This window comes from Microcebus murinus, chromosome 3 (assembly GCF_040939455.1).
Source record: "Microcebus murinus isolate Inina chromosome 3, M.murinus_Inina_mat1.0, whole genome shotgun sequence".
NCBI classification, from domain to species: Eukaryota; Metazoa; Chordata; class Mammalia; order Primates; family Cheirogaleidae; genus Microcebus; species Microcebus murinus.
In genome coordinates this window covers 93074163-93101114 of record NC_134106.1, presented here as the reverse complement: position 1 = coordinate 93101114, position 26952 = coordinate 93074163, and the positions used below count along the sequence as shown (strand labels likewise).

At 40.9% G+C, this 26952-nt stretch overlaps 1 protein-coding gene across 8 annotated transcripts in view; it reads left to right on the top strand.

Annotated features, from left to right (window-relative positions):
* The window catches only part of LDB2 (LIM domain binding 2), a 355462-nt gene that overhangs the window by 118526 nt on the left and 209984 nt on the right, over positions 1–26952 (top strand). For all 8 annotated transcript variants that reach the window (XM_076001111.1, XM_012737537.2, XM_076001113.1 and 5 more), the window contains exon 2: positions 11970–12072. In XM_076001111.1, coding sequence (XP_075857226.1) covers positions 11970–12072 — 103 coding nt within the window. The remainder of the gene's footprint in view (positions 1–11969; positions 12073–26952) is intronic.

Genomic DNA, 26952 nt, shown 5'->3' with positions numbered 1-26952 from the left:
CTTTCCATGGCTTTATTGGCCATTTTGGTTTATTTTCTATGAATGGTGCTTTCACATCCTTTGCTGTTTCTCACTACCTTGAGTTTTGATTTGTAACAGTTTGTCCAATACACTAGTGACGACTCAGCTCTCCCAGCTTGTCACTTATGGTGCCTCATTGTGTATAATGCCTTCTGTCTCACGAAATGTTTGTATACGGATGTGTTCAAATGGATCACTTGTTCCTCCTTTCGGTGTGTCCACAGAATTTCCCCCCTGTTCTGAAGTCATCAAGATGAATATCCTCCTATCTTTTCTTCTAATAGATTGACATTCTTTGTTTGTTTTTTTTTCATTCATCTGGAACTTACATTTGGTTATGTCCCTACACTACTTCTCAAATAATTCATCCTGACCCCACTACCTGGCAATTCCATCTTTCTCGTGTACTCATTTCCCACCCGGCCTCTGTCTGTTTCTTAGCCTCGCTGTTCTGCAGCCAGATGCCATATCCATCAACCACTGCCCCCACTACAGTCCCCCCGCTCTGTTTGTCCATCTGCCCTCTTCATTTTACACTGTAATGTACGTATGTGTTTGTGTTGTTATAAGCCGTGTGTGAATATTATTTTTAGAAATCCCTATTTTCTTTCTAGTGGACATATCATAGTCTCTCGAATCATTCCTCTATTGTAGGGCAAGAACATTGCTCCTAGTTGTGTGTGTGTGTGTGTGTGTGTGTGTGTGTGTGTGCGTGTGTTTCTATTCTGAATGCTCCTGTGGTGAATAATTTTTCGTATAAAGCATTTACATATTTTTGGATTATGTCCTTTGGATGGATTCCCAGAAATAGAATTACTGAGTCAAAGGGCACGAATATTTTTAATGCTTTTAATTCATGGCATATATTTATTTAAAAAAAAATGAAATGAATGAAGATTCTGGTAAGTTCCTGGGACTCTATTTTGCAGCTGTAATCAACGGGGCTGTGCCAAGTGTGGGTCCGGGTACGGCTGCCCTGTGCGAGTTCAAGAGAGAGATTAGTGTGATCTCCTTGGTAGATTTGTCGTTTCTTTTTTGTTTGTTTAACACATTTTTTTATATTCATTTCTTCAGGCAGTCGTTTTTTAAGCACCTGTTATATGCCAGGCTTCCCATGAAAGCAGGCAGAAGGATCTCGTGTTCCCAAGGAACACAATTGCTAGTAGGTAAGAAATAAACAAACAGAATCGTGTGGCTGAGGAGAATCATAAACTGATGTGATAGCAGGTTGACTTCTGTGGCCCGGGTGATCAGAAGGTGACAAGGAAGCTGAGATTTGAATGACAAGGAGAAGAAAGCCACACCCAGTAGAGGAGAAGCAGCCATGGGTGGTGGAGTCGTATCTGGTCCACAGGGCCCTGTGGCAGGATGGAGGGTCCCAAGGCAAGAGGCCAGCGCTGGGGCTTGTGCTGCGAGTGGAGTGAACTGAGACCGAAAAGGAAGACAAAGTCCCGATCACACAGGGCAGTGAGCCCTTTGGCAATGTGCAGTGATGGGGAGCCACTGAGAGATTTAGTAGGGAAGGATCCAGTCTAATCCATGTTGTTAAATAATCAATCTTCTTTGCAGAGCACAGGTTACAAGGAAGCCAGAGTGGGGGCTGAGAGGTGAGTTAGGAAACAGTCACTGTAGTCCGAGCTGGAGCCTCCTCCTCAGAGGAGGCTCAGAGATGGGGTGGCGGTGGAGGAGAACAGACGTGAATGGGTTTCCACTTAAGTAGGGGAGGTAGATTTGCAGGATGTGCTGATGGATTGGAGGTGTGGGGTTAGGGCAAGAGAGGAATCAAGAATCTGTCCTAAGCAACTGAGTCACTGGAATTACATTATTGAGATGAAAAAGACTTAGGGAGTGTTGAAGATGGAGGGCATGAGTCTGGCTCTGGGCAGTGGTAAGTCTGAGATGCCTCTTTGGTTAAATGGAGAGTCGGTGAAGCAACTGCAGAACCACGGTTGTTCTGCAGTCCCAGGGAGAAGTGGGGAGCTGTGAGACATTACAGATTTGGGTGTCATTGGGATATTAGATAGAATGTAAGTCCCCTAGTAAACGTATGTATAGACAGAGAAGAGGATGGAAGTGATTGATCATCTTGATGATGATCTTGATTTATCTTGATGATGATCAAGATAAATCTATTATTTTCTTTCTAGGTTTAGAATCTCTGCTGTGTTTCTTATATTTATCTTTGTGAACAACACCCCCCCCCTTTTTTTAAACATTTTTCCTAAGTAGGAAGAGAGAAAAACTTGAGTTTTCTTTTCAAATGGTTTCCTAAGGCCTCAGTTCCGACACAGTCTTCCAATGTTTAGTGATGACTTGAAGAATAATTCTTGTCATCTGATCAACTATTCAGATGCAATTGGGTGGGTCACATAAACAAGCTTTAGAATATTGCAGGCTTTTTCAGAAATGTTCCCTTGTCTGCTGTGTTGATGTTGGAACAGAACATGTGTGTCTGATCTCGTGGTGAGCTTTCCTCCAGATAGATGAGTTACAGCCTCTTCACATTATCCTGCATCTCAGCACCTCTCACACCTAGACGGTGTGATGTCATATGAGGCATGGTGCTCACTGCCACAGAACTGTCACCAACAAGACCTGCGTTTCTGGAGTAATGCTTTGCTATGTCCTTTTCAAAGTGGCTTTGCAAAGAGCTCCCAGTATATTATTTTTTGATGTCTTCTTCGAGTACCTGTCTCCATGTTTGAGCATAACAACAAAATGTAATTATAAAGAAAAGACTATTCCTCCATCACATCAGAATATTATAGATTAGAATAAGCAGTGAGTGAAGCTTTATGAATAGAAACAAAAGTTCAAGAATCAGAAAGCGTGCAAATTCCAATGTTGCCACTTACTTAGTCTGTGACCTTGAGTACCTTTCTTAACCTCCTGGGGCCTCAGTTTCCCCATTTAAGTTGTCATAACAAAGGTACCAACCTGATAGAGGTATTGTGAGGACTGTCAAATAACACATTGTGAAACTCAGCATTTTCACTGATTCACTCCTTAAAGAATCACAACCCCTGGTTCACAGACACGTAAACAGGGAAGAGAATGGAAGTATTCAACCATCATGAAAATAAAACTATTGGTTTCCTTCCCCAAACCTTCTCGGTTTTGAGAATATTCCGAGTCTTAACTAAATGGATATTTATTTGTCAAATCAAATGATGTAAGTAATTAAATAATCGAGTCATAACTTCTTGCATGACCGCCATGCGTTAGGCGCTATGTTTTCAAAATGCACAAGACGTGCGTAGAGATCTTGCCCTCATAAAGCTGACCGTAATCTAAACTTAAATAAAAATGATTTTATTAGTTATGATAAGTCCAATGGCAAAAAGGTCAATTTTTGGCACATAAACATGGACACATTGTAGTCATTATTTTTGGATGATCTTGAATAACATTTCTCTTTGGAATGCTCACAATTAATTAGTGAATTTTTGGTTTAAAGGTGGAAATGGAAATATGTGAATTTCTCAGGTGTTGGGGAGGGGGAAGATACTGATGTATCTTTTGCTGAAGATCTCTACCTACCTAATGCCAACTCTTGTCTTTCTGCCCATTTTAATACGCCTGTTTCCCAAGGCAGCATCCACTTGCACTAGAGAGTGAACTACGTAGTGAGCACTTTCTAAAATGGAAGGCTTGAGTTGTGGGTGAAACCCTGAGATGCTCTAGGAAAACACATAATTTACTATCTTGGTAACATGCCATTTTAGAATTTCTCTGTTAAAGTGATAACTAACATCTACCGTTAAATAAAATGCAATTTAACTAAGAACGAACAACTCATCGTTGAGAATTAGAGAAGAAAAATTCAATCCCTAGAACATGAGATATTTTTTTTAACTCTATAAAGATAAATAAAAAAAGGGGAATTAAAAATTCTCTCCCTGTATCCATTAGATGCCTGTGCAATTAATTACCAGCTAGTAAGAGCAAATGGCCTTACCTTATTATTTTTATTTCTGTGAGTCTATGTAGAATTCCACAGGTGTGATAGAAAACCGTGCTTTGGGCTGTCTATCCAGAAGGGAGAGCACCAAAAAGTCAGTGCACTTAGCATTGACTGGATGCTGAAACAACTAACCAGACAGATAATTTGAAGAATATTGTTCTGGACAAAGGAGCATGATAGCAGAGTGGCTATAAGAGCCCATATTCACCAGCCAGAGTCCCTGTGTTTGAACTCTTTCTCTGCTGCTGAGCAGCTATGTAATCTAAAACAAATATTTAACTTCTCATCAGTTTATTCATCTATAAAATGGGATTAATAGTAAGATATCTCAGAGTCATTGTGAGGTTTTAAGGAGTTTATAATGTGCAATATGTTCAGAATGGTGGCTGCTACATAGAAAGTGTCATGTAACTGATGACTAGTATTATTAAATGTGGCTGATTCAAAATAACGATGGTTTGAGATAAGAACCCCAGGTTTGGAGAAAGAGTAGCTAGAGATTAAGGAATGAGAAAGACTTCTGTAGTCCTGAAAACTAAATAACCTGCACCTCCTTCAGGGTCAGAAGGACTCTATGAAGAGGAAAGGCTGTAAGCATGAGATTTGGGATCTTTTGTGTCTTCTGTCTCAATGTGTGGATGTGTGGCAAGCCAAGAAATTTAGGGAAAGCAAGTGTGCTTCTGCCTCAGTCATTTGAGGCACAGTTATTCTTTCTTCAATGTCTTCTGAGAGAGGCTAGCTGATGTGCATAAAACATCAGTAACTGCAAGGGGAAGATCCAAATTAATTGTGTTATGTAAGTGTGTGTGTACAAGAGACTAGGGTTATAAGACGAGCTATTCTTATTTTCTGAACCACAAGATACTGGAGAACGTCAAGGTCCTCTCTCATCTCCCTGCTTTCAGCCCCCTCCAGAATGCTCTCCACTTTGACCTGTTTAAGTTTATTTTAATAAAAAATAAACACATTTTCAAGGAATAGATGCTTGAAGTATGGTTCATTCTTTGGAGGGGGTGTATGTGTACCACGTGACAAGTGGTTGCCATGGTAATTTCTCATTATTGTTGAATTGAAAAATAATTACTCTGGCAAAAATCCCACATAACCTGTCAGTGCTTAAGTTAAAGATGCCGGGGGCAGCCCTGGCACCAGGATCCTGTTTTTGGTGGAGAGGGACAGGGTTGGGAAGAGGAGAGAAACCAGGATGGGAGCAAAATGCTTCTGTGGATTTTTAAATATAATTAAGACTCTCTTCTGCTATTTGACATGAGTGTGTCGCTCATCCTGATATATGATTTGGCTGCTGGTGGAACTTGGGCTCACCTGTGAGATGGGGCAAAAGGACCACGGATTTTAATTGCAGAAATGCATATAGGGGATCATTTAAAATGGAAAAGCTTCGATGGTATTTTTACTGAATTCAAATATACGAGAACTGTCAGCACCACTTCCCCTGTCTGTGTTCAGCCTGAGTTAATTTCATCTTTATTTACCTGGAGGTTGCTGTATGCTATTGTTACTTTTTAGCTTTGGGGAAAAGAATCCACTTTTTACCTATTAATATTCACTAAACACTTACCACACGCAGTTTAGAAACTAAATAACAGCAAGGATTGGAAGTACCTGTCTGTTGGGAAAAGGCATGTCCTAGATCAGAAGCCTTGTGGCAGAGTGTATAGAGCTAGATAACATACGAATCGGTACATTTGGTGTTCAGTCTTTCTGTTCCATGAGTCATTGTGAAGGGCTATGAAGAACCTTTGCTTTCTTTCTTGTGTCAGTGTGAAGAAATCACCCTCCTTTTGGTTAATGAAATCCATAACATACACCTGTCCTTTAAGAGAATGATAAGCAAACTTTTATTAGTGATAGTATTATTATTCCACTATTGCATCTTCTTTGGACTTCTAGATGTTCATCCTTCTCCTGGTAGAGCTGGGATCTGCTTTACAATTATGCTGCTACTGCTACTGAATCTCACTTGGAAATATATCACTTAGAAGTACTCCTTGCATCTCTGCCCATGCATCAATCAGACCAGAAGTCTTTAATATGGAAGTACAGGGACCTTCTAAAGAGAGAAAGGAAATATAGACAAGTGCAAACCCTATGACTAGGCACAGCCACTACAAGCATAAGCCTGAGACAAATTCTTGCACACATGCACAAAGGGACACTACAAAGGTACTCATGGCAGCATTGTTATAATGGCAAAAATTAGAAACTATCTGGGGATCATTAGTATCAAAATGTTCAAATAAAGTGTATTACTGTACCTTCATTCAATGCATTACTATGTAACTTATATGAGGAAAGAAGAGGCTCCTATATATAAAGTGGGTAGGTCTCCAAACACAATGTTGAATTTAAGAAAATCATGTTTAAAGAAGGGAACATAATGCCATGTAAATAAAATATTAAAAGCAAAATAGTATGGTACGTGATGGGAATTATGTACGCATATGCATAGAAGATAGGCTAGGAAGATCCACACGATTTTCATGAGACACTTGTTTATGAGGGTCTTGGGGATGGGAGAGAAAAATAGAGTAGGACATAAGGACCTAGGTCATTTATTTTTATTTATACTTTTTAATTGCTTTAAAGAAGGAAAATATGATATTTTAATAATTGTTAATTCTGAGTAATGAGCCCATGTGTCTTCATTGTTCCCTCTTTTTAAACATTAATAAATTAAAACCTGGTTTATTTAATGACAGTCAGTAACGTGTATTCACATCCTATAACAATTTTCACCAATGTTCCTGAAAAGGACAATACCCAAAAGATAACTCCATAGAATGGCAGCGTAGGTGTGAGATAATTTTTTAGAATTTCTGCCGCAGTGTGAACTTCTGACATGCACATCTGGGACATCCCACTGATGGGAACTGAGACATCAGTAACTTGGCAGAGAGAAGGCTTCGTCTGAACACTGTCCTGGCCCCTCGCTACTGAGTTCACACTGTTAAGATTCCTACAGTATTAGAGGAAGAATCTTACTGTGTGGGTAGGGGTTCTCCATCTGTTCATTCCATTTTTCTAAAACTTTACTGGGTGCTAATTCCTAGGTGGGAATTCTGCTGAGGATGGATAGATACACAATGCCCAGTCCCAATACTTAAGTAACTCAATCTGCCACAGCTGTCAGAACTTTTAATAAATGCATGTTGCAAGGTTGTGATTCAATCACAATTTCACACACACTCTAATGGGGGCGGAGTTGTCAATCTTTCCTAGTAAAGAAGACAGTGAAAGAGGGGTCCATGCACTGGGACTTGGCATTTGCTGGACATGCCTGTCCAACAGAAAGACATGTGCAAAGTCAGGGAGTCAGCAAACAGTTAGCAGGGAGCCCTTGACCCTGGCAGGGGAGTTGCTGAGGTCCTAGCTACACACAGGCAGAGCTGGAGGCCAACTCCCGGGCTCCTGCCTATGCTGGTGTGGAAAGAAATGAGTTTTCCCTGGATAGACTCTTGTAGGACATACACACCAAGGGTTCTTTATATCTCTTATATCTGCCAGTTAACAGATGTATTAATACATGCCCTCCCCACATACCTGGGTACAAGATCTCAGGCTCATGGTTGTGTTTTAAGGCCATGTACCATAACCTTTACTTGGGAATTCCAAAAAGTCGATCTTGACCTATTGGGCTGTCTTAATGCACTTCTTGGTTAATCTCCAAGTTAGTTTGACTTATGACAATCACCTGCGTGGAGTGAGAGTAGTCTGCTGTACTCCGCCCACCCCCCAAGCTTTAGGAGAAACCAGACTTAGTGAGATTCTCTTTGGGACCCTTGCCTCAAAACAGCCTCAGGAACTTGACTCATGGACTTTCCATTTACCAGTGGGAAATGTACACTCACCCAATAAATGGTGGAGGTGGGATTTAAACTCAAACTGTTGGACGTCTCAAACCTGCTCAACCTCTGCTCTGTAGAGGCAGTCTTTGGGAAGCCGGGGTTAGGACTCAGAAAGAAAGTAGGAAGAGCCAAAAAGGAATATTTTGTCTCAGATTGGTTTCTTCTTTGAGCCCCTTGCTTATTGCTTGCCATCTTGCTGAACTTGGCCACATTGCCTGAACCCAAGGGAGAAGTGGGCGTTTCGTGGTTCTTCTACTTCTCCAATGATGTTGGCACTAAGTTCACAATCAAGACGGGGAACTGGTAGCCTGTACATAAAATTGCATTTTCTCTTTCGTTGGTCCCTTTCTCTTTCTCACACATGGCCAAGCAGAGTATTGGCATCCTCTGTGTTGCATGGCACATGCCATTTTAGGTGACCGACAATGACCCGTTGGAAAATGGAGGGACTGATTTTTATTGTTGCCCACAATTCGTGAGACAGCTGTGTGGCTAAGCACTGAGTTTCTACCAGTCAGCCTTGTTAGATCTTCTGCCAGAGATTTCTTATTCGGATGAACAGAGATTTTCCTTAGCTGCATTTCAGCCATTCCCTGAACTTCCATCCTCTGTATCATGCAAATTTCTTCTACAAAATCGCCTAACTTATCCTAGGAACTATATCCCAGGCAGCAGAGTGGATGTAAGAGGTATTCACAAACAAAGGAGCTTTATTATCAGGAAAACCACGTGAAGGTGGGGAAAGTGGGCAAACTCCAAAAAGGTTGAAAGAGGGCATTTCCTCAGGCAGAATTTCCTCTAGCCAATACTGACTTCTTTCTCTAACTCTTGTGAACCCTTGTGGTTTTCAAACTAAGGTGGAAAATCACTTTTTAAGTGGAATTATTATTTGGAAAAAAGCATGGATTGAAGTTAGGTAGACTTGAATGTGAATTTTCGCTTTATCATTTCCTTGCCCTCTGATCTTTATTGAGTAAGCTTAACTTTTTGGAAATTCAGATTCTCTATTTGTGAATATCTTAAGGGTCAAGTGAGATAACAATGAATAATAATGACATGCACTGAACAGCTAGCTACTATGTGTTGCCAAAAGTCATTTATCTAGGCCCCATAGAACTTAGGGTGCTGCTCATAGACAGTTCTCGAAACTCATTTTAGTTTGAGTACTTTCTTTTAATCCAGTGACCTCAGAGTAGCCTGGATTTCCCTTGGTTTTTGCCTTTCACGGTCCATATTCTAGCAGAAGTGCCAGAGACCAAGCGTCAGGTTATCAGAAAACGGATGTGGAGCTCCTGATCCGGTCGCTGGGCCTCTGAATAATGAGCAAGACAAAAGAGACTTTATAAATTCCCATTCAGATTTTTAACTGTGTTGTAGACAGAGGCTGTTGCCAGGTAAATGAGTTGCAAACAGTTGAAGTAATAGGGAAAAGCACTTGATTTATAAACAGGCTGTTTTATAAAGTTCATTTTCTATGCAGTTCTTTATAATGCGAATGTCTCCTGCTCTAGAAATGATATTAAAGATGGCACATAGAGGCAGGAAAAGGGCATTTTATTGATCTTCCCTGTGTTCTGGGTACTTTCCTGGGCACTTTACACTCACTAATTTATTTAATCCTCACTTCTACTCTACCTGATAGCGATTATTGTTGTTGTCAACTTCAACTTCCAAGTAAGGAAACAGGCTCAGGGAGGTAATATAAGTTGCATGAAGAGGCAGCGTTGGCCACAGGGCTAATTCTCCAACAATGTGGTACAACGGGCTGTACTATAGCAGTGCCAGGCGTTCTCCTGGGCATGAGTTCTGGCAACGAGGCTGTGCAACAAAGCAAGGGGCTCAAAGAAGAAACCAATCTAGACAAAATATCCCCTTTTGGCTCTTCCTCCCTTCTTTCTGAGTCCTAACCCCTGCTTCCCAAAGACTGCTTCTACAGAGCAGAGGTTGGGCAGGTTTGGGATGTCTTACAGTATGAGTTTAAATCCCACCTCCATTATTTATTGGCTGAGTGTACATTTCCCACTGGTAAATGGTAAGTTACCTTTATCAGCTATGCTTGCAGTTTAAAAGTAGAGATAACAATATGAGCAACTTCATTCATTCATTGAACTTTATATATTGAGTAATACCATGGCTGGATGCTGTCCTTAGGGCTAAGAGATGGAGTAGCTAGCAAAACAAAGCCCCTGCACAGCAGCAGCTCATACTTGTACTGCAGAGAAAACCACACACACACACATACACAAAAGGTTAGTAGTGTGGATTAAGTTGGAAAATAGACATAGTTAGACTAGTGCTTGGCAAATTGCAAACAATAAATGTTAATTATGACTCTTTTCCCATCTGTGTAGCAATTTGAAGTCAAATAAACCCATGTATCCAGTCTCCCAAACTAGGCTTCTTTCCCCAGCTGATTCCTCTACTTGCAAGTCCACTGAGTTTTCTAAAAGCTCCACCAGCTTCAAGAGCATCGAGATGTACACTGTGCTCTCAGATGTGGAGGGAGGTAGCCTGTTTTTTGCTCACGTGGTTGTCTTCTGCTGGGGGCTTCTGAGCCCTTTGAGGGTAGGGACCGATCCCTCCTTCAGCTGTGTATTCTGAGGGCCTGCACATAGCTAAGCGTTCAATACATATTTGTTTTTGAAAGGAGAAAAGGAGAGTAGTTGGTATGTGATTCATGCATTGCGTGTGGGTGGTTTTATATCTACCCTGTTTTACTGGGAGAAGGATTAGCTTTTGGTGTGGTGATTGGGAGGAAGCCAAAGATAGAGAGAAACAAAAATTCATTTGTCCGAGTTTCTTTTCTGAAGGAGAGGACGGCATCAATCTTCCATGGCTCCTTAATTGTTCTTGCTGGGACCGAAGGCTCATTCCTGAGGCCTGCCAGTGACAACAACTTAATGTTGTCATAAGCAGAACAACTTAATGGGAAGGAGAGAGGTTTGCAGCGTCTCCGCCAGGGCCCGGCGGTGGGGACTATTGAGTTGGGAGCGCCAATTCCCCATCTGTCCCCCTCACTCCCATCTGACAGGCAGCTGGGAAGCATCTTGTCCTAAAATCTGGCACACACCAACAATTCTCTAGAAAAAGATTGCACTTAAGACTTTGGGGGTAAATCGGGCCCTATGCAGAGGATGGGACCATGGTATGCGTCCTCCTTTAAATATGACACTCTGTGTAACCTTCCCAATTTACTGCTATAGGAGGCCCCCTTTTCCCCTTGGGGGTTGGCAAGGATTCTAACTGCCTTAAATGGGGCCAGTTCCAAAGTGTTTTCTGGATAAGCAAGAGAAACACTCAGCCCAAGACAAACAAAAGTTCATGCTGATGACTTATGCTCTGCTGAACTGCTCTATTTTTAATAATTGTTTTAATAACAAGCTAGTGGGTGCCTGTCATTGTAAAGCGATCCTCAAGAACAATCCACATGTGTGTGATGGTTGCTTATACATAAACTCATCTATCTATCTATCTATCTATCTATCTATCTATCTATCTATCTATCATCTGTATACCGATTTGGCAAAATCTGAATCTTTTATTTTTTATTTTATATTTTATCTGGCAACACCTCATTCTTGTAAAGTAGAACAAGTATTCTCATTACCTTTATCTTTTATAGGGATGTTTGCATAGAGTAGAACTAGGACCATTCCTTTTGACTATTTTTTAAAAATTACTGTCTTTAACTTGGTTCTAATATTGTGGTTTCTATTTATAAAAATGGACTTTTAAACGAGGAGAGAGACACAGATATATATATATATAGAGAGAGAAGTTGAATGTATTTTACATTAAATGCAAACCCTTTTGTCAAAAAACATCACACTGTGTTTTATAGCAAGATTATTAAATCTTCCCAAATCTATCCCTGAGAATTAATTTTCATTTGGTTTGTTTAGGCTCACTTATTGAATTGGAATTCAGTCCCCGTTGGAGGCAATTAATTTGGAGAGTGACCACAGGCCACCCACCCTCTCCTAGAACACCCACACACATATACTAAGTAGCATACGAGCAAGTGGCCACTGGGTTTCTCGTTCTCTTCCTTTTTCCTTTCCTCTTTGAGACGTTTCCCCCCTGCTCTCCTGTTAAATAAATGATCTGTCTCTTTGCAGGACAGTGACAACCTCTGGTGGGACGCGTTTGCCACTGAATTTTTTGAGGATGACGCCACATTAACCCTTTCATTTTGTTTGGAAGATGGACCAAAGCGATACAGTAAGAGAGAAGTTTATTTTTCTAATATTCCCTCTTTTTGCGCCTGTAAGGAAACCACAGGGGTCTTCAGAGAATAGCGCAGAGCTGACAGCCTGACAGTAATACCTCCACTCCTGACAATGTTCTTGCTTCTCATCAAGGCATTGTCACCGGGTGGCAGCCCGAGTCGGCTCTGAGAGATTTCCTTCGAGGCTTAGAGTGTTTGGGCACTTGCCTGTGTAGAGAGCGAGGCAAATATGAACCAAGTCACCCAGTGATAAGTGGAAGCCGAATGATGGAAAGTTTCCATGCATCTCTTCTCTGCCACCCTCTTTTATCCTTGACGGCTCACACTTGACACCCAATGTTCCGCTTCTGAAGGTTCTTTAAAAAAAAAAAAAATTCCGTCACTGTATCAGCCACATCCGTCTAATTCCCTCTTATCAATTATCTCAGGTATTTATTTGACAAGTGCTAGCTTCTCTTGGGGACAGGGGGAGGCCACAGCACCGTTGTACATAGAGTTTGGGATTAGTGTTGACAGAATTATAGTTCCTTGTCTTGCTGGCGAGTGATAACTCTGTAAAGATCCTCAAATTACAGCCCGTGGCACCTTGGGTAACAGCTGATCTGTCCTGATTAGGTTCAGCCAACTTGTCAGAAATCAGATTTGCTAGTTGTGCTACCAGACCACGAGGCATAGATACATCAGCACAAAAGCAATTAATGTCCGCTTAGATCAGAGAGAGATGTGTTTTCAGAAATCGGCGTTGCACATATAAAAGGATCCATCAGAGGGGAAAACATCCCCACTGTCACAAACACTGAGATGATGACGGAATCAGCCGCAGCGTGAATGAGTCAATTCAGAGCCTCTGGCAAGCGATAGGTAGTAGGGTTCTTGATAAACATAATTAAAAGCTCTGATTGTTGCTAAATCTATTTCAAAGTCACTAGGGAACAATACATTTTTTTTTAATTTTGGGGGGCTTTAGACAACTTAGTACCATTTGGATCTATTGCATAATTAGTTGATTAATTATGCTAATATATGCATATGGTGATTTTTGCAATAGTAGCAAATAGGGGAGAAGGTGAACTTGCTGCCCAAGTGAAACTCGTTGCCAGAAGCATCTCTTTAGATTTGCATATTGTGGGTTTTTAAGGGTGTGGGTAACTTCTAATCAATATTTTGGGTGGGGGGGCAGATAGTGCCTTCACATCCAACAGAATGCCTCCTGTTGCAAGCACTGGGAAGCCCACCTCACGGGGGCCTGCTGGGTTAATTTGCTTCCCCATGTGGGTGTCCACGAGCAGCCTCCTGCTCTAGGGAGGTGTTTCCGAAGTCCCCGGGAGATAAATGAACTCCGCAGTCCAACAATTACTCCCTCCCCAAAAGGCTGCCTGATCAATGGTGAATAATTTCTAACCAAGCCGTCATCCATCCTCTGAACTGCCTTATTTTTTTCCGAGGCATGAGCTCTGATAACTCTAAGTTATCATTGTTTTATGTTCCTGTCCTTTGTTGGTTAGGGAATCCATCAGGGTCTGCTCCAGGAGCCAGGATTACAGTTTTGAAGTGTGCACTAATAAACCAGATCCTTGCTCTTCCCCTCCGTCCATCCCCCACCCCGACATTGTTGGGGGCTGAGCGTGATCAGCTCCTGTTAAGATCTCATCTCCTTGTACCGGAGTAAATGCCTGACTATGAGCCATTGCCGCTCAGGTTTCTTTGTTTCTCCGAGCCAAAATATTTCCCGAGTGGAGAAGAGAAACAAAGATGATTGACGGCCTGGAGCCGAGACTTGTCAGCTGCCTTGCTGACAGCGTGGTGATGTGCACACGCCGCTGATGTGGGGCCCGGTGACAGCTGATTGACAGCCCAAGACTGGGAGACAGGGAAGGCGATGCTTGCTTAGGACGCAGTGTTTATGCAGTGCTCCGAGCTCGGGCGCTGCCACCTTAACCCGTTCTCGGCGCGGGCGTGCTGTGCCAGGCTGGGCAGCGCCTGGCTGTCCCCAGGCTGGAAGCTCCAGCTCTCCCTCTTGCCTTCCAGAAAGCTGCAAGCTTTGTATTTCTGAGGAGGAAAATAAGACTTGGCTATGGCATTTGTATTTGTAAAAAACATTCCCCAATTACACACACGCTGGGTAATGGGAAATAATCTAGATGAAAGTTTTTTAGCTTTACTAGAAAAAATTTTTCCTTTTCCCTCTCCATCTCTTGTCTTTAGAGGGTCCTTCTGGCTCTAGGATATCCTGTCTCTAGGTGGCCATAAATCCTGTGATTGGTGTTTGCTTATTTCTTTGTTGCCTGCCGTCCCTTATTAGAATGTTATTTCCATGTGGACGGAGGCTTTGTTTTGTTAATTGCTGAATTCTCTGATTAATACAAGAACTCACCCGTAATAGGTGCTCCATAGATATTTGTTGAATGATGGGATAAATGAGTGAGTAAATAGATGTTTGGGGAAAAGCTTATGTCACCAAGCTGAATGTTCGCAAAACAATCCTTTACCAAGATCTTTGGACTTTTTAAAACTGGAAGAACCTGACCCACAGTGCCCTGATGACATTTTCAAATAAACCCTAGGATAGCATCCGATCTTCTTTAATAGGGACCAAAGTCCCAGCAATATAATAATTCAGGAAATAATGATGCTCTAGGCGATCCATTGCTCTTTCCTTTCAGAAAGCAGAGAGCTCCTCTCCACTGATACAGTTATTCCACCCACCCCAAGCCCCCAAGCCCTTCACTCCCTGATCGGGGAGGGATCCCCCAGGTGGGATATGATTGGGCATGTGGAGGTCACTGATGTTTTCTTATGGGACAGGTGTGATTGGTGTGGAGAGGTACAGGGTGGACCTGGTTACTGGACTCTTACCAGGTCTATCCTACATTAGGATTTTAGCCCGACTGAACATTGGGCTGTGTGTCCCTAAGGCCACTTGCCTGCCCCTGCCTTGGAGAGCACCAGAAAGGTGTTCTTCTGGCAGCTGGAGAAGTTAGTAATTCCAAGAAGGAAGCTTTGCCCTTGGATAAGGTGGACTCTCAGGAGGAAAGGAGGGTCTGGGTGGGCAACTCCCTGTCAGCAGGTCAATAGAATAAAGACCACTAGAGCCAAAAAGGGTCTTTTCTGAAAATGGAAACTTGGTCCAGGGAGGTTAGTTGAATGCCCAGCTGGTGAGTCACAGGGCCTTGTGTCTGCGGACTCCAAAGTCAGTCCACCCACCCATTATCTTACACACACACACACACACACACACACACACACACACACACGCGCGCACACACACACACACACACACGCACGCACACACATTCTATCCCTGCATCGTGCCATAGCCAAGAGAAAAGAAATGATTTCATCAACACAAACATTTCTGATAACAGAAGTAAGGGTCTCACATGATTGTTGTGTCTTTATTCAAAATGGTCAGGGATTATGGCCTCAAAGCCGTCTGCATATCTGGTTTGCAATTCTAAGTCCAGCACGGTGTGTTACTGTTTCCTTCCCCCATCTAGTATGGAAGTGAACATTCTTAGGTTAATTGCTCACTGTTAGTTTTAAGCAAAATATGAATTTCCCTTAACTCCTTTTAGATGTGTGGCATATCTGTAATCCAAACAACACAATTCTCTTTCCTCATGATGGTCATGAGCACTATTTGGGTAACTTGGTACTGGTGGCATCTCGGCGGACCCAGCCCATGCCCAGGTTCTTGGCTGCATTCCTGGGAAATATGTGGTTCATAACTCTTTCAGGAGACATTTCCTTGCTGGGAGAGGAACATGGAGAAAAATCTCCCAAGGCCCATGCCAGGCAGGCATTGGGGGTACTGAGAGGCTGCAGGGTGTAGGAGAAAGGGCCAGAGGGTTCAATGCAAACATTCTTGGGCTTAAATCCATGATTTGCTTGATAAACAAAGCTTCCAGCTTCTTGTGTGCAATAGGTATATAATACTATGATCAATGGCTTGTGAAAATTAAATGAGAGGGCATATCAAAGAGCCTAGCACCATCTGAAGCACATAGTCTCCAGTATTTATAATCATTGATAAACAATGCACGGTCCTGGACTCACCTGGTCCTGTGCATTAGAGAAGCTTCCCATTAAACAGGAAGACTCAAGAACACTTGGCTAAAGTCTGTCTAGGTGGGTGGGCATTGCTTTGGAAGTTAGGTGGGGAAGTGATGTAGCCACTAAAATGTCATCTTGTTTCAGAGCACTTTCTGTTGGCCTGCCTCTTAGAGAAGGGGCTCTGGGTCTGACACCTGGGTTCAAAGCCAGCTCTGTCTTTTACTACTTGTGTGATTTGGGGTAAATCACTCTTAAAGCATCAGTGGCTTCATCTAAAAAGTGAAGGTTTAATGGGCTGATGCATGTAAAGTTCTTAGCAGTGCTTCCTGCCCCTGGGAAATGTTCCATACATATTAACCATCATTCTTATTTGACTGGATTCCAATGAGCATATTGCTTCCTCTAGATTAAGAACGAGCACAATTCAGATAAAATTTTTGTGAACCACTGTTTGTGATTTGGGACTGGGGTGGGGGTGGGGGGGGGTCCCAGTAATTTTCTGTCGTGCACTTGTTATTTCATCTTGAGCTCCATATTCTGCCTGAAATGAGGATTTCCAATAGGACCACACACCTTCATGGCCATTCTATGGCTGCTGTGCGGACATTCACTCTTTAAGAAAAGAAAAGTTGTTTTAAGAAATGTCATCACTTTTTGTGCCTTTATTTCCCTCAGTCACCAAGTCTCATTAGATAGTTTGAAGAACCACAAATTGGCCCCTCTGTGGAGCCATTTCTATGCTCCTGGTTTCTCTTTTACATTTTCTTCCCATATCTCCCCTTTTCTCTGAGAGCTCTGAAAGCTCTGCAATATTGACTAAGTTCTTCAATTTTGTCTTGTAATATGTGTTTTTATGTGCTGTGTATTTGGACATGTTCCCCCAAGGTAGAGAAATTCTACAAGGTCCAAGTAGCTTTGCTATCTCTAGTTGCTATTTTTCTGCTGCTTTTTATTGGTTCACCTCACCCAGTTGTATTTTTATTGTGCTTGCTATATGAGAGTTCTGAAAATATTTTTCCCTATTTTTTATCTCTCTCCCTAATATCATATTACATGATTAAAAATATGTTTCTGGGAAAAAACACTCGTTGATAATATACATAAGGCATTCTGAAACCCCACTTAATAACTATTGTGGTAGGAATGTGGCCACTTTGAAAAGTTACATGCAAAGAGCATGTCCTGTCGCCCAGAAGGAGAGAGGATTTCAAAGCCAGAATCTGTGCATGTCTTTTTCTCTGCTGTAGAGGAATCATGCCTCTGTGGTGTCCACCTGAAACCTGGAATGGCATGGTTTTCTATGGCCAGTGCTAGAAGCTTCTGATCCTTCTCAAGAAGCATGTGTTAGCTGGCCCTGGGGATTAGGTTCTCTATAAAGTAACTTTGTTCCGTGATCATTTCTCTTTCATTGTTTTTTTCATTCATGGGGATGGAGATATAAATCATGGACTTTGGATCCTCACAGATTCATTTTGAGAATTTGCTCCACCATAAACCTGATGCTAGGCATGTGATGTGAGACCAGACATATTGTTTGAACCACCTTAACCTCACTTTTTCCACCTGTAACATCAAAGTAATAATGATGCCAAGATATTTGTGGAGATTAAATGAGATGCACATGTAACTTTAGCTTAGTGCCACCCATGGAAAACACACAGTAAATACCTACTGCATGAATTAATGAATGGATGCATAATGAATAAGTGAATGGGTTAAACCTATGGTATGACACCATGTAGAATTAAAATAAAGGATAGTTCCCATTATTCATTTAGTCACTTGGCATACAGAGTGAAGAACTCTAGTGTTGGGAAGAGCCAGATCAGGCTTGTCTGTTTAGTATATGAAGACCCTAGGAATTTAATGACTAATGGATAGAAAAATAGATATTAATGGAAGATGGTGATTTAAACAAACAAATCCCAAACAATTACAATTATGACATCTGTCCAACAGAGGATGACATTTCTACTCACTTCTCCCATTTTGCTCAGAGGTCAGGGCTCTGTTGAAGATTTACCAAGTGCCAGTGTTAACGTCTCTGGCCACTTTGGGCTCTATGTCTTATTTACTGAGAATCAGATGAAAGGAAGTTGATTTTGATTACATTCAGAAATTTATCTTACAGAAAAAAATGCACTTCCTCAGAGTAGTCTTGATGGTTAATTAAGGGAATGGATTCTTACCAGTGACTATGGCATCTTGGTGGCATAATAGCATAAGTGTCATTGTCTCAGATGACTCTGGACAATGCATTCCTCTGCATGGAGTTGTATTAAATGGTTTCTGGATGTTATGATTTTAATGACTGACCCTTTTCAACAACAATTTTCATTAGGCTAGTGAGACTTGAAGAAAAGTAAGTTAAAACTAGAGCAGACTTCATTCATTTGTTCATTTGAACAAGTTCAAATGAACAAGTTCATTTGTTCTTTCACTCATTCATTGATTGGTTCATCCAAAACTCACTGAGCTCTTGCTGCATGTCAGACATTGTCTTTGTGGGGCAGACTGTTCTTGGGAGGGAGGGTGTTTATCACAAATTTTAAATTTTGCTTTGATTTCATTTTATTTAAGACTTTTACCTTACATTAGCATAATCAACTAAGTTTCTTAGAAAGAGAATATTCTTGTGACATTAATGGAAAATCTAGGACTAGTCACAAAGAAAACTTGAGAGAAAGCCCACAACTGATAGATGAACTGACAGATTTCTGAAAGACAAAAAGGAGACTGAATCTCTTCACATTTGTGGTTTTCAAATTGATAGTATCAGAAGTTGCAAATTGGTCATAACAATAGATTGAGCAGACCTTCCATTCTCTCATCTCTAATAAATGCCACACTAATGATTACATGAGATAATGGACACAGAAGTGCTTTGAATAAATTTAAAGTGCTGTACACGTTGAAGGTATAATTATCACCACATTTCTAATTGATGTTTCAGATTTGGTGTGTTTGTATTGTCCCTTAATATGTTATAAGTCAAGCTGTTATGAAATCTGGGATGGTAATCATTGGATCTTTTCCCATGGGGTTGAAATTGTAAAATGTACAGGCTTAACAAAGTCAGTTCTATGACTGCCCTCAAGAGCTTCATTGGGAAGTCTGAAAGAGGTACCAAGCAGAAAATGAACATTATGTGCTGTTTTTGAGACTCTGTCTGACTATGACATCCATGGAGTCCTGGCACATGCATTTCCTGACTCTTGATTTTATGAAATATATTCCTACTTCTGTTTCTTCCCCATGATTTTCAAACCAAAATGGCACTACCCCATAGTGAGTAACAGAAAAAGTGGGCAAACTTTTCATTGTCACAGTGACAGATGGTCACTAAGTGCTGATGACACTTAGTGTCTGAGGACTGGAGAAGGTAACTGTTCTATACTACAAAAAAATTGTTGGGAAACACCTTACCTGACCCATCTTACCATTAGCTTACTCATCATCTTGAAGGTAGGGTGGCCAAATAAAATGTAAGTATACAAATGCAATAGTTGGGACATACTTACACTACTAAATTTTTTGCTGTTTATTTGAAATTTAAATTGAACTGGACATGTTGTATTTTCTTTGGTAAATATGTAAATATTTGAAGGATCCTAGTTCATGCTCAAATATGGAATCCTGGCAATTTGAGAACAGCTACCATGGGCTATGAGCATGACACATTGTATGAAAAAGACTCTAAGAGATTTAGTTGGTCTTTTTATTCACAGAAGTCTTGCCTCTGTTTATGTCCAGCAAGTGTACTCATGAGCTCCACCTGAAGAAAGAAACACCTCAACAGAGGTTGGGAGTGAAGGTACAGGTCAAAGTCTGCATGAGTTGAAGTCCAAAGTCTATCTTGCAGGCCTTTCACAGTAGACTATGCCGGGCATTTGGGCAGGAGTGGAGCATACACACAGGAGTGTGGTACATGTGGTCTGCCCTAAAGGGGCTTACAGTTTAATAAGAGAGACAGACCCATAAACTATTAACTGATGCAGTAGCATCAACACTTCAAGAGTAGGGCAAGTAAAGTACTATGGTACACTAGAGATCTTATGTACACTGTGATGACTAGAGCTAATTACTGTATTGCATATTAGAAAGTTGCTAAGAGAGTACATTCTAGCTGCTCTCACAACAACAACTAAAAGGTAATTATATTAGGAGATGGCTATGTTGATTTGCTTGACCGTAGTAATCATTTTACTATGTATATGTATAACAAAACAATGTTGTACACCCTAAATACACACAATTTTTATGAAAAAATATATAATATGTATTATGGAGTGTGCTGATCAAGTCTGCTTCCAGTGGAAAAAGATTAAAACTGGCAAAGTCTTCTCTCTCATCTTCTAAAATCCTTAGTTCTTAAACTCATGACCGAAAACATCCTATATTTGCTTTATATCTCACAAATAAAAAGCTTTCAGTAGGTATTTGTGGACTGAATAAGTGATGTTGTATTGGTGAACAGCACCCATGTGCCCTGAGATATCTGATTATCCAGCCTGCTGGCATATTATTGCACTTAGGGTTTTTCCCAGGTTTTAATACATTTCTGCCATCATAATCTCAATTTATTGCAGCCTGTTTTGTATCATAGAGTAAGAGAAAAGCCACAGAGCAATCTGGAAATTTGTCCACAAACAGAACCAGGACTTGAGACTCACATTTTAAACTCTCCAAACTAAAATTACATCTACCCAAAGTATAGTGCTAAGGTTCATTTTCTTTTTTCTTTGGTGCTTTGAATCATGGATTTGTTGAGTATTTCACCACATAGCTAGTCTCCCAACCTCCTAATAAGTCCAATTATGTCATCATACAGAAGTCGTCCTCAGCAATAGTTAACTAGGCACTTGAATCTTCTTCTTGAATGGATCAGCGGAAACACCTATTTATGTATTTAACCTTCCTCAAGGACTTTCCATGTGTCATCCTTCTGGGCCCTAGGGATAAGAAGATGAATGAACAAAATCTATTGCGTCTGAGGAGCTAAAGATCCAGTGAGCTGTTGTTTCAAAGACTTGACTATTCACAGATCTTAGCCATGTCTTTTCATATTCTTTCCTTCTGCCTCTGTTTATGAATCCGTTACTTATAGTGCTTAACACCTTATTTTCAGACATTATTTCCAAATGTAACATTGGCACCATTTTTAAGGTAAAGGCATTTGGAAAAAATGAGGGTTAAGCTTTAATGCACGCAGTATTTCCTTTGTGTGATACTGGTGTGTGATATTTTAGCTAGTGGGGTGAGGCGATTTTAGGCAACCTCCCCGACAAGCCAATGTATGGCTTAATCTTCACATTCATGTCGTGTTTTCATGTTGAGAACACACCTTATTTATGCAGATGGGGTAAAATAAAGCATTTGTTGAAGTCAGGTTAAATTAGCATTCTTCTATGACTATATTAAGCAATGTTCAGATGGATTTCATTAAGAATGTAGAGGCTCCAAGACAGAATTACCCATCAGGGTATGTTTCATTATTTATTGTTTAATCAAGGTAGTCATATTGGAGTATTCGAATTCAGGAGCTTACAGAACTTGGTGCCTTCATGTATTTTGCTTTTATTATTCATTCTAGGAAAATCAGCTTCACACAGCCATTATGCTGTGCTTGTTTATTTTTATGAAGTTGGTTCTTCCCCAACTGGTGTTCTCTTTAATATACTCTTTGATGGGAACTCCCCCTTCACAATGTGTATGCTTAACTTTTCAACAAGGCAGGAGAACTTGAACTTGACAATGACTGATGCTAAATAATCATTTCGAAGATCTGGAAAAGGAGAAAGTGAGGTTGCTTCGGAACATGGCAATAAAGCCACTCCCTTTTCATGAGACGTAGGGCAATGATGTACTTATACATCAGAATTCTTTCTCCATATTATCTAAAGAAATAAGAGCATTATGTTTACAAACTTTCCTAAACATGTATTATGTCTTACATATTCCTGCCTTTAAATAATCGTATTTGCAATTTGATTGTTCGCCTCTGTTTTACTCCAAAAAATGGAACATTTGCTACATCAGAATGGGTTTGTGACACTGAGAACAATGAAAACCGGAAGAGTTCTTCCAGAATCTAAGCTTGAGCCCAGTGCAGTCAGTCGTGCTTGGAAGATTATTTCCTCACAGACTCACATGGTGTTTCCACACTACTCTCATATTCCAGATAAAAACCAACCATCTAAGATGGTTCGGAGGCAAAGAACAATTATTTCTGTGTTTTCAGAATTAATGCAAGCTTTGAAAATATTCCAGAAATTAAAGTTAGCTACCTGAGAGATGTACTTGTCCACATAAAATTTCCCCTGGAAAGGTTTGTCGTGTCATATATGTGAAATTGTACTAACATTTGGTTAGGTCAGCTACACTCATTCATTTTTCAGTGGGGGCATTTAGAAAAGTTCAACTTTCAAGCTTTTAAAAAATTAATAATAATCAACTTTTTCAAGGTTGCCTGCACAAAATAACTTAACATTCTCAGGCTTATTTGCTTCCCTTCAATAGGACCATAAGAGAAATGATAAACGGTGTTTGACTGATTATGTAAATAAACTGCTAATTATATCCTTAATAGTTCTCCACACTTCCAGACACTGTACCAGAATGTATTTCCTATAAAATGCTTCAGTACTTAGAGCCCTATTATTTTTTTAAAAGATGGGCCCAAAATCAGTAATTATGAGAGTTATTATTCAGGTTCACAGCAGTGCGGCAGCTATTTTTCACTTGATAATTACCTTGTTAAACTAATGTCAGACCAGCACCATGCCTTATTTAAGAAAATGGTCCACCAGCCTCGTGTAAGCAGGCCCAGCTGTGGAAATATTAAAAGATTTATTAAATCCAGGCTCATCTTCAGCATTGCCTCATCGACATTAGTTATGGAAGTTCTAAGAAGTTTTGTATTTCTCATCAGATGTTTGTAGCATCTTTCCTGAGGTCCCGTTGCATCTCTCGACAGTTGGTTTTTCCATTGTGTTCCTTCCATTCTTAGCTCTGGGCTTGGTTGGCAACCAGGGCTCTGTTTAATTGGCGCCATCTCCATTCAGAGCCTTCAGGAGCCAAACAGAAGATGACCCATCCCTGGGGAAATAAGGAATGCATATGATATCATTTCTCTTCCTATTTTCCCTGTTTCTGAATTACAATTTCATTTATTACTTCTTTCTCTTTGGAAAAGGCAAAAAAAAAAAAAAAAAAAATTCAAGACCCTTCAATAGTAGCTGTGGTTTTGCCTAAAAAGAGCCACAGGTACAGATTCTAATTTTTAGTCCAAAATAAGTAGTTCTTGCTGTGATATTATAATTTGCAAAAAAAAAAAAAAAAAAAAAAGAGAGACACTTAATGGATAATGGATTCTTACTTTGGGTTTTTTTCCAAATGTGTGTCCAACAATAACCTACTGATTGGTAAATGAGTTAACATGACAAACATTCTAATAATGCTTTGCAGTTTATGAAATTCTTTCCTAAATCAGGACCATCTGTAAGCTCACTGGGGGTGAGGACTGGGTCTCATTCACATTTGCATCCCCGTGCCTGCGGCTGTGGTGGACAGGAGGCCCATGGTTAACACTTGATGGCAGGACTGAGTGGCAATGTGACATTCTATCCTCGCTATGAGCCTGGGAGCAGGTGTCACATTGGCCGTTAGTGTTGAAGAGAGGAAGGAAGCGAGGCCCTAAGAGATGCAGAGGCCTTAGAGGCCCACGTTGTGGACCACTTACCATCCCTCTCACTATGCAGTACTCTTTAAACAGTTGAGAATCTTTAAATGTTACCTGTTTGGATTAAAAAAAAAAAAAAAAAACCTTCCAATCTCTTGCTCTGGATCCTGGAAACTTACCTCCCTCTCTCCTGCCCACTCTTCCCAGAGATGGCACAGGTTAATTAGTTCTTAGTCGCAAATGTGTACCTGCAGCCTATTTTTCTCATCATAGTTAAGAGTGGTTTTCTGAAATCCCTCTGACATTGCTGCTACAAAGCTGACATTTATAAATTTTCTTTCTCAACGCAGCATGGGGTCCTCCATATGTCTTCCACAATAACTATCCGTGTTTTCAGGGAATCTAAAGATTTATTTCCTTCCAAGTCCTTGTTGCTGGCATTTTCTCCAAGCTTCCCAAACTGCCAAGAGATGAACTTCAATTTAGAGGAACTGTTACATTTGTCATTGTGAATTTGCTAAACTTTGGATAAATTTGAAGATTTATGCTTATTCCCAAATGGGCCCCGAGAATATCTCTGAAGCTCAGAAAGTTCATGCTTGACTTCCTTTTCACTGTTCTAAGCAAACAAGTCCTTTTTTTTTTTTTTTTTTTTTTTTAGCATTGTTAAACTCTGCTGGTTTATTTGGTACTTTTTTTTAATTTTAGCGTATTATGGGGGTACAAGTGTTAAGGTTACTTATATTGCCCATGCCCCCCTCCCCCCTTGAGTAAGAGCTTCAAGCATGTCAAGTTCTTAAATCCAAGCAAACAAGTTCTTAAATCAAGCAGACTCCCTGCCTGGGCTCTGGGTCCCTGCCATTGTCTCAGCCTGGGTACATTCTGACTGTCCCACTGACAAGAATTCAGATGTGACTCACCTCTAGTGATGGGGGGAGGAAGGTCCTCTCCCTGCCTTGTGCTATGGAGATCACACACTTGGTCTGTATTTCCAGGATGCCCCAATTAGACAATATCTTATAGCTCCCCGCACTTTAAAGGCAATAGCCCAGGCCTGTGAGTCAGACAAGTCTGGCTTAACATCGTGGTACTGTTCTGCAGTGGGTTCAGACCTTGGGTGTTATATCTAATCTCTGAGTCTCACCCTTTTCATCTGTATAATGAAAATAATGTCTGTCTGGCACTGCTATAATGGTATTTATAAGCGATATACATACTGCCCCCAAAACATGGGAGTTTATCAACAAAGAATAGCTATTATAATCATTATTTATATTTATAGCCAAGATATCAAGAAATTAATTTGGCTTTGACTTGTTTGAGGCAACTTAGTCAGTTAGTCAGGATTCGAATTCATGTCTTCTGATTCCTTATAAAACACATCACTCTGGTTATGAGTAACTAGCTAAAAGTTCTATACTCCCTTTTTCATTGGAAACAGTCTAGAAGAAACGTGGTTTATAGGGACCATTGTTTTTTGAATCATCCTCAAAATATTTTAGATCTGAGTACAAGAGGAAGTGTTTACTAACTGCATTGAATTTAATGATGTGCAAAAAATTGGAGACAACCTATTCGATGGGTATTTTAGTTTTCTATTGTGGCATGTCAAATGACCATAAACTCAGTAGCTCAAAACAACACATATGTAATAACTCACAATTCCCCTGGGTTGAGAGTCCAGGCCAGGTTAGCTAGGTTCTCACTCAGGGTCTTAGAAGGCTAAAATTGAGGTGTCATTTGGGGCTACAGCCTCAACTGAGGCTCAGGGCTCAGGGTTGTTGGCAAAATTTAGTTCCTTGTGGTGGTAGGACAGAGGAGCCCACTTTCCTACTGGCAGTTAACCGGGGCTGTCTTAATCTCCGGTGGCCTGTTGCTGTTCCCTAGCATAGAGCTCCACCCGTATCATAGCAGCTTGCTCTTTCAAGGCCAGTGGCAGAACCCCTCTCCCTTCAAATCTCTTGGAGTTCAAGAGCTTACCTGATTATGCCAGGCCCACCTAAGAAAATTTCTCTTTTCATGAACTCAGAGTCATCTGGTTAGGGATGTTAATTGCATCTGCAAACTTGCTCTACCATATAATGTCACATAATCACGGACTGATATCCCATCATAGTCACAAGTCCTGCTTACCACCAAGGGGGGAGGATTATGCGGGCTGTGTGTACCAGGGGTGGGAATCTCGGAGGCCATTTTAGGATTCTGTCCACCACTGGGCCTTGAGGCAAGTTCATAATTACATAGCAATTATAACACAAGACATCCTGACAAGTGCCAAACAAGGGTCGAGTGCTCTGTGAAGCCGGAGAAGAAAGGTCATTTCCTGCTGTAAGTTTGGAAGGCATGGCAGAGGCAAGGGTTGGCAGTCTGGTAGGCAGAGCTAGTGGTGTGGAGGTGGTGAGATGAGATAGGAATAGAGCAGAGGAAAAACATCCCCAAAGCGACAAAGTAGGTATTTTTGGAAAATGGTGAATGGTTTTGGTTGGCTGGAACCTGCTGTTCTGTGGTTTTTAAGAGGCTCTTGCATTTTGAGCACACGAAACCTGTAGAAAATGTGATGGGGACACTCTTGGAGGCCTCCGATGTCAAGAGCACCCCTTGGTTTCGAGGAAACAAAATGTCCACATGTTGGCCACATGTCCTCTTTGTGTGGGGGGTCTCTGAATCCTACCTCTGTGACAACCCTTCTGGACCTTGGAAAAATCTGTTTCGTCTCCACTGTTTCTGATTAAAGCTTCCAAGTGGAGGGGCTTCCATGGCTTGTAAAATGCCTCTCTCAGGAGGCCTCTTCCCTGTATATTGAAGGAAGGAAGACGAGTTTAGAAAAATGGACTCAGTTCCGTAAGCTGCACATTAAACCAGCTGGAGCTGATTGTAGGTAAAAGAATTCAAAACCGTGTTGTATAGGAAATAGTTCACTGATTCATTCATGGGTTCATTTAACCAATATGTACCCTGTTCCTGCTGTGTTGTTCAATCTACTTTTCCTCTGGGGATCCATTCAGCAAGATGGCCAGGGCCCCCTGAGGTCATAGGCTTTATAATATGGACTCTAGATCCCAATTTAGACTTTAGATTCTTGAAATATAGAGACCTAATAAAGTCACACTAACTTTTAACTACTTTCAGTAGGATTAAG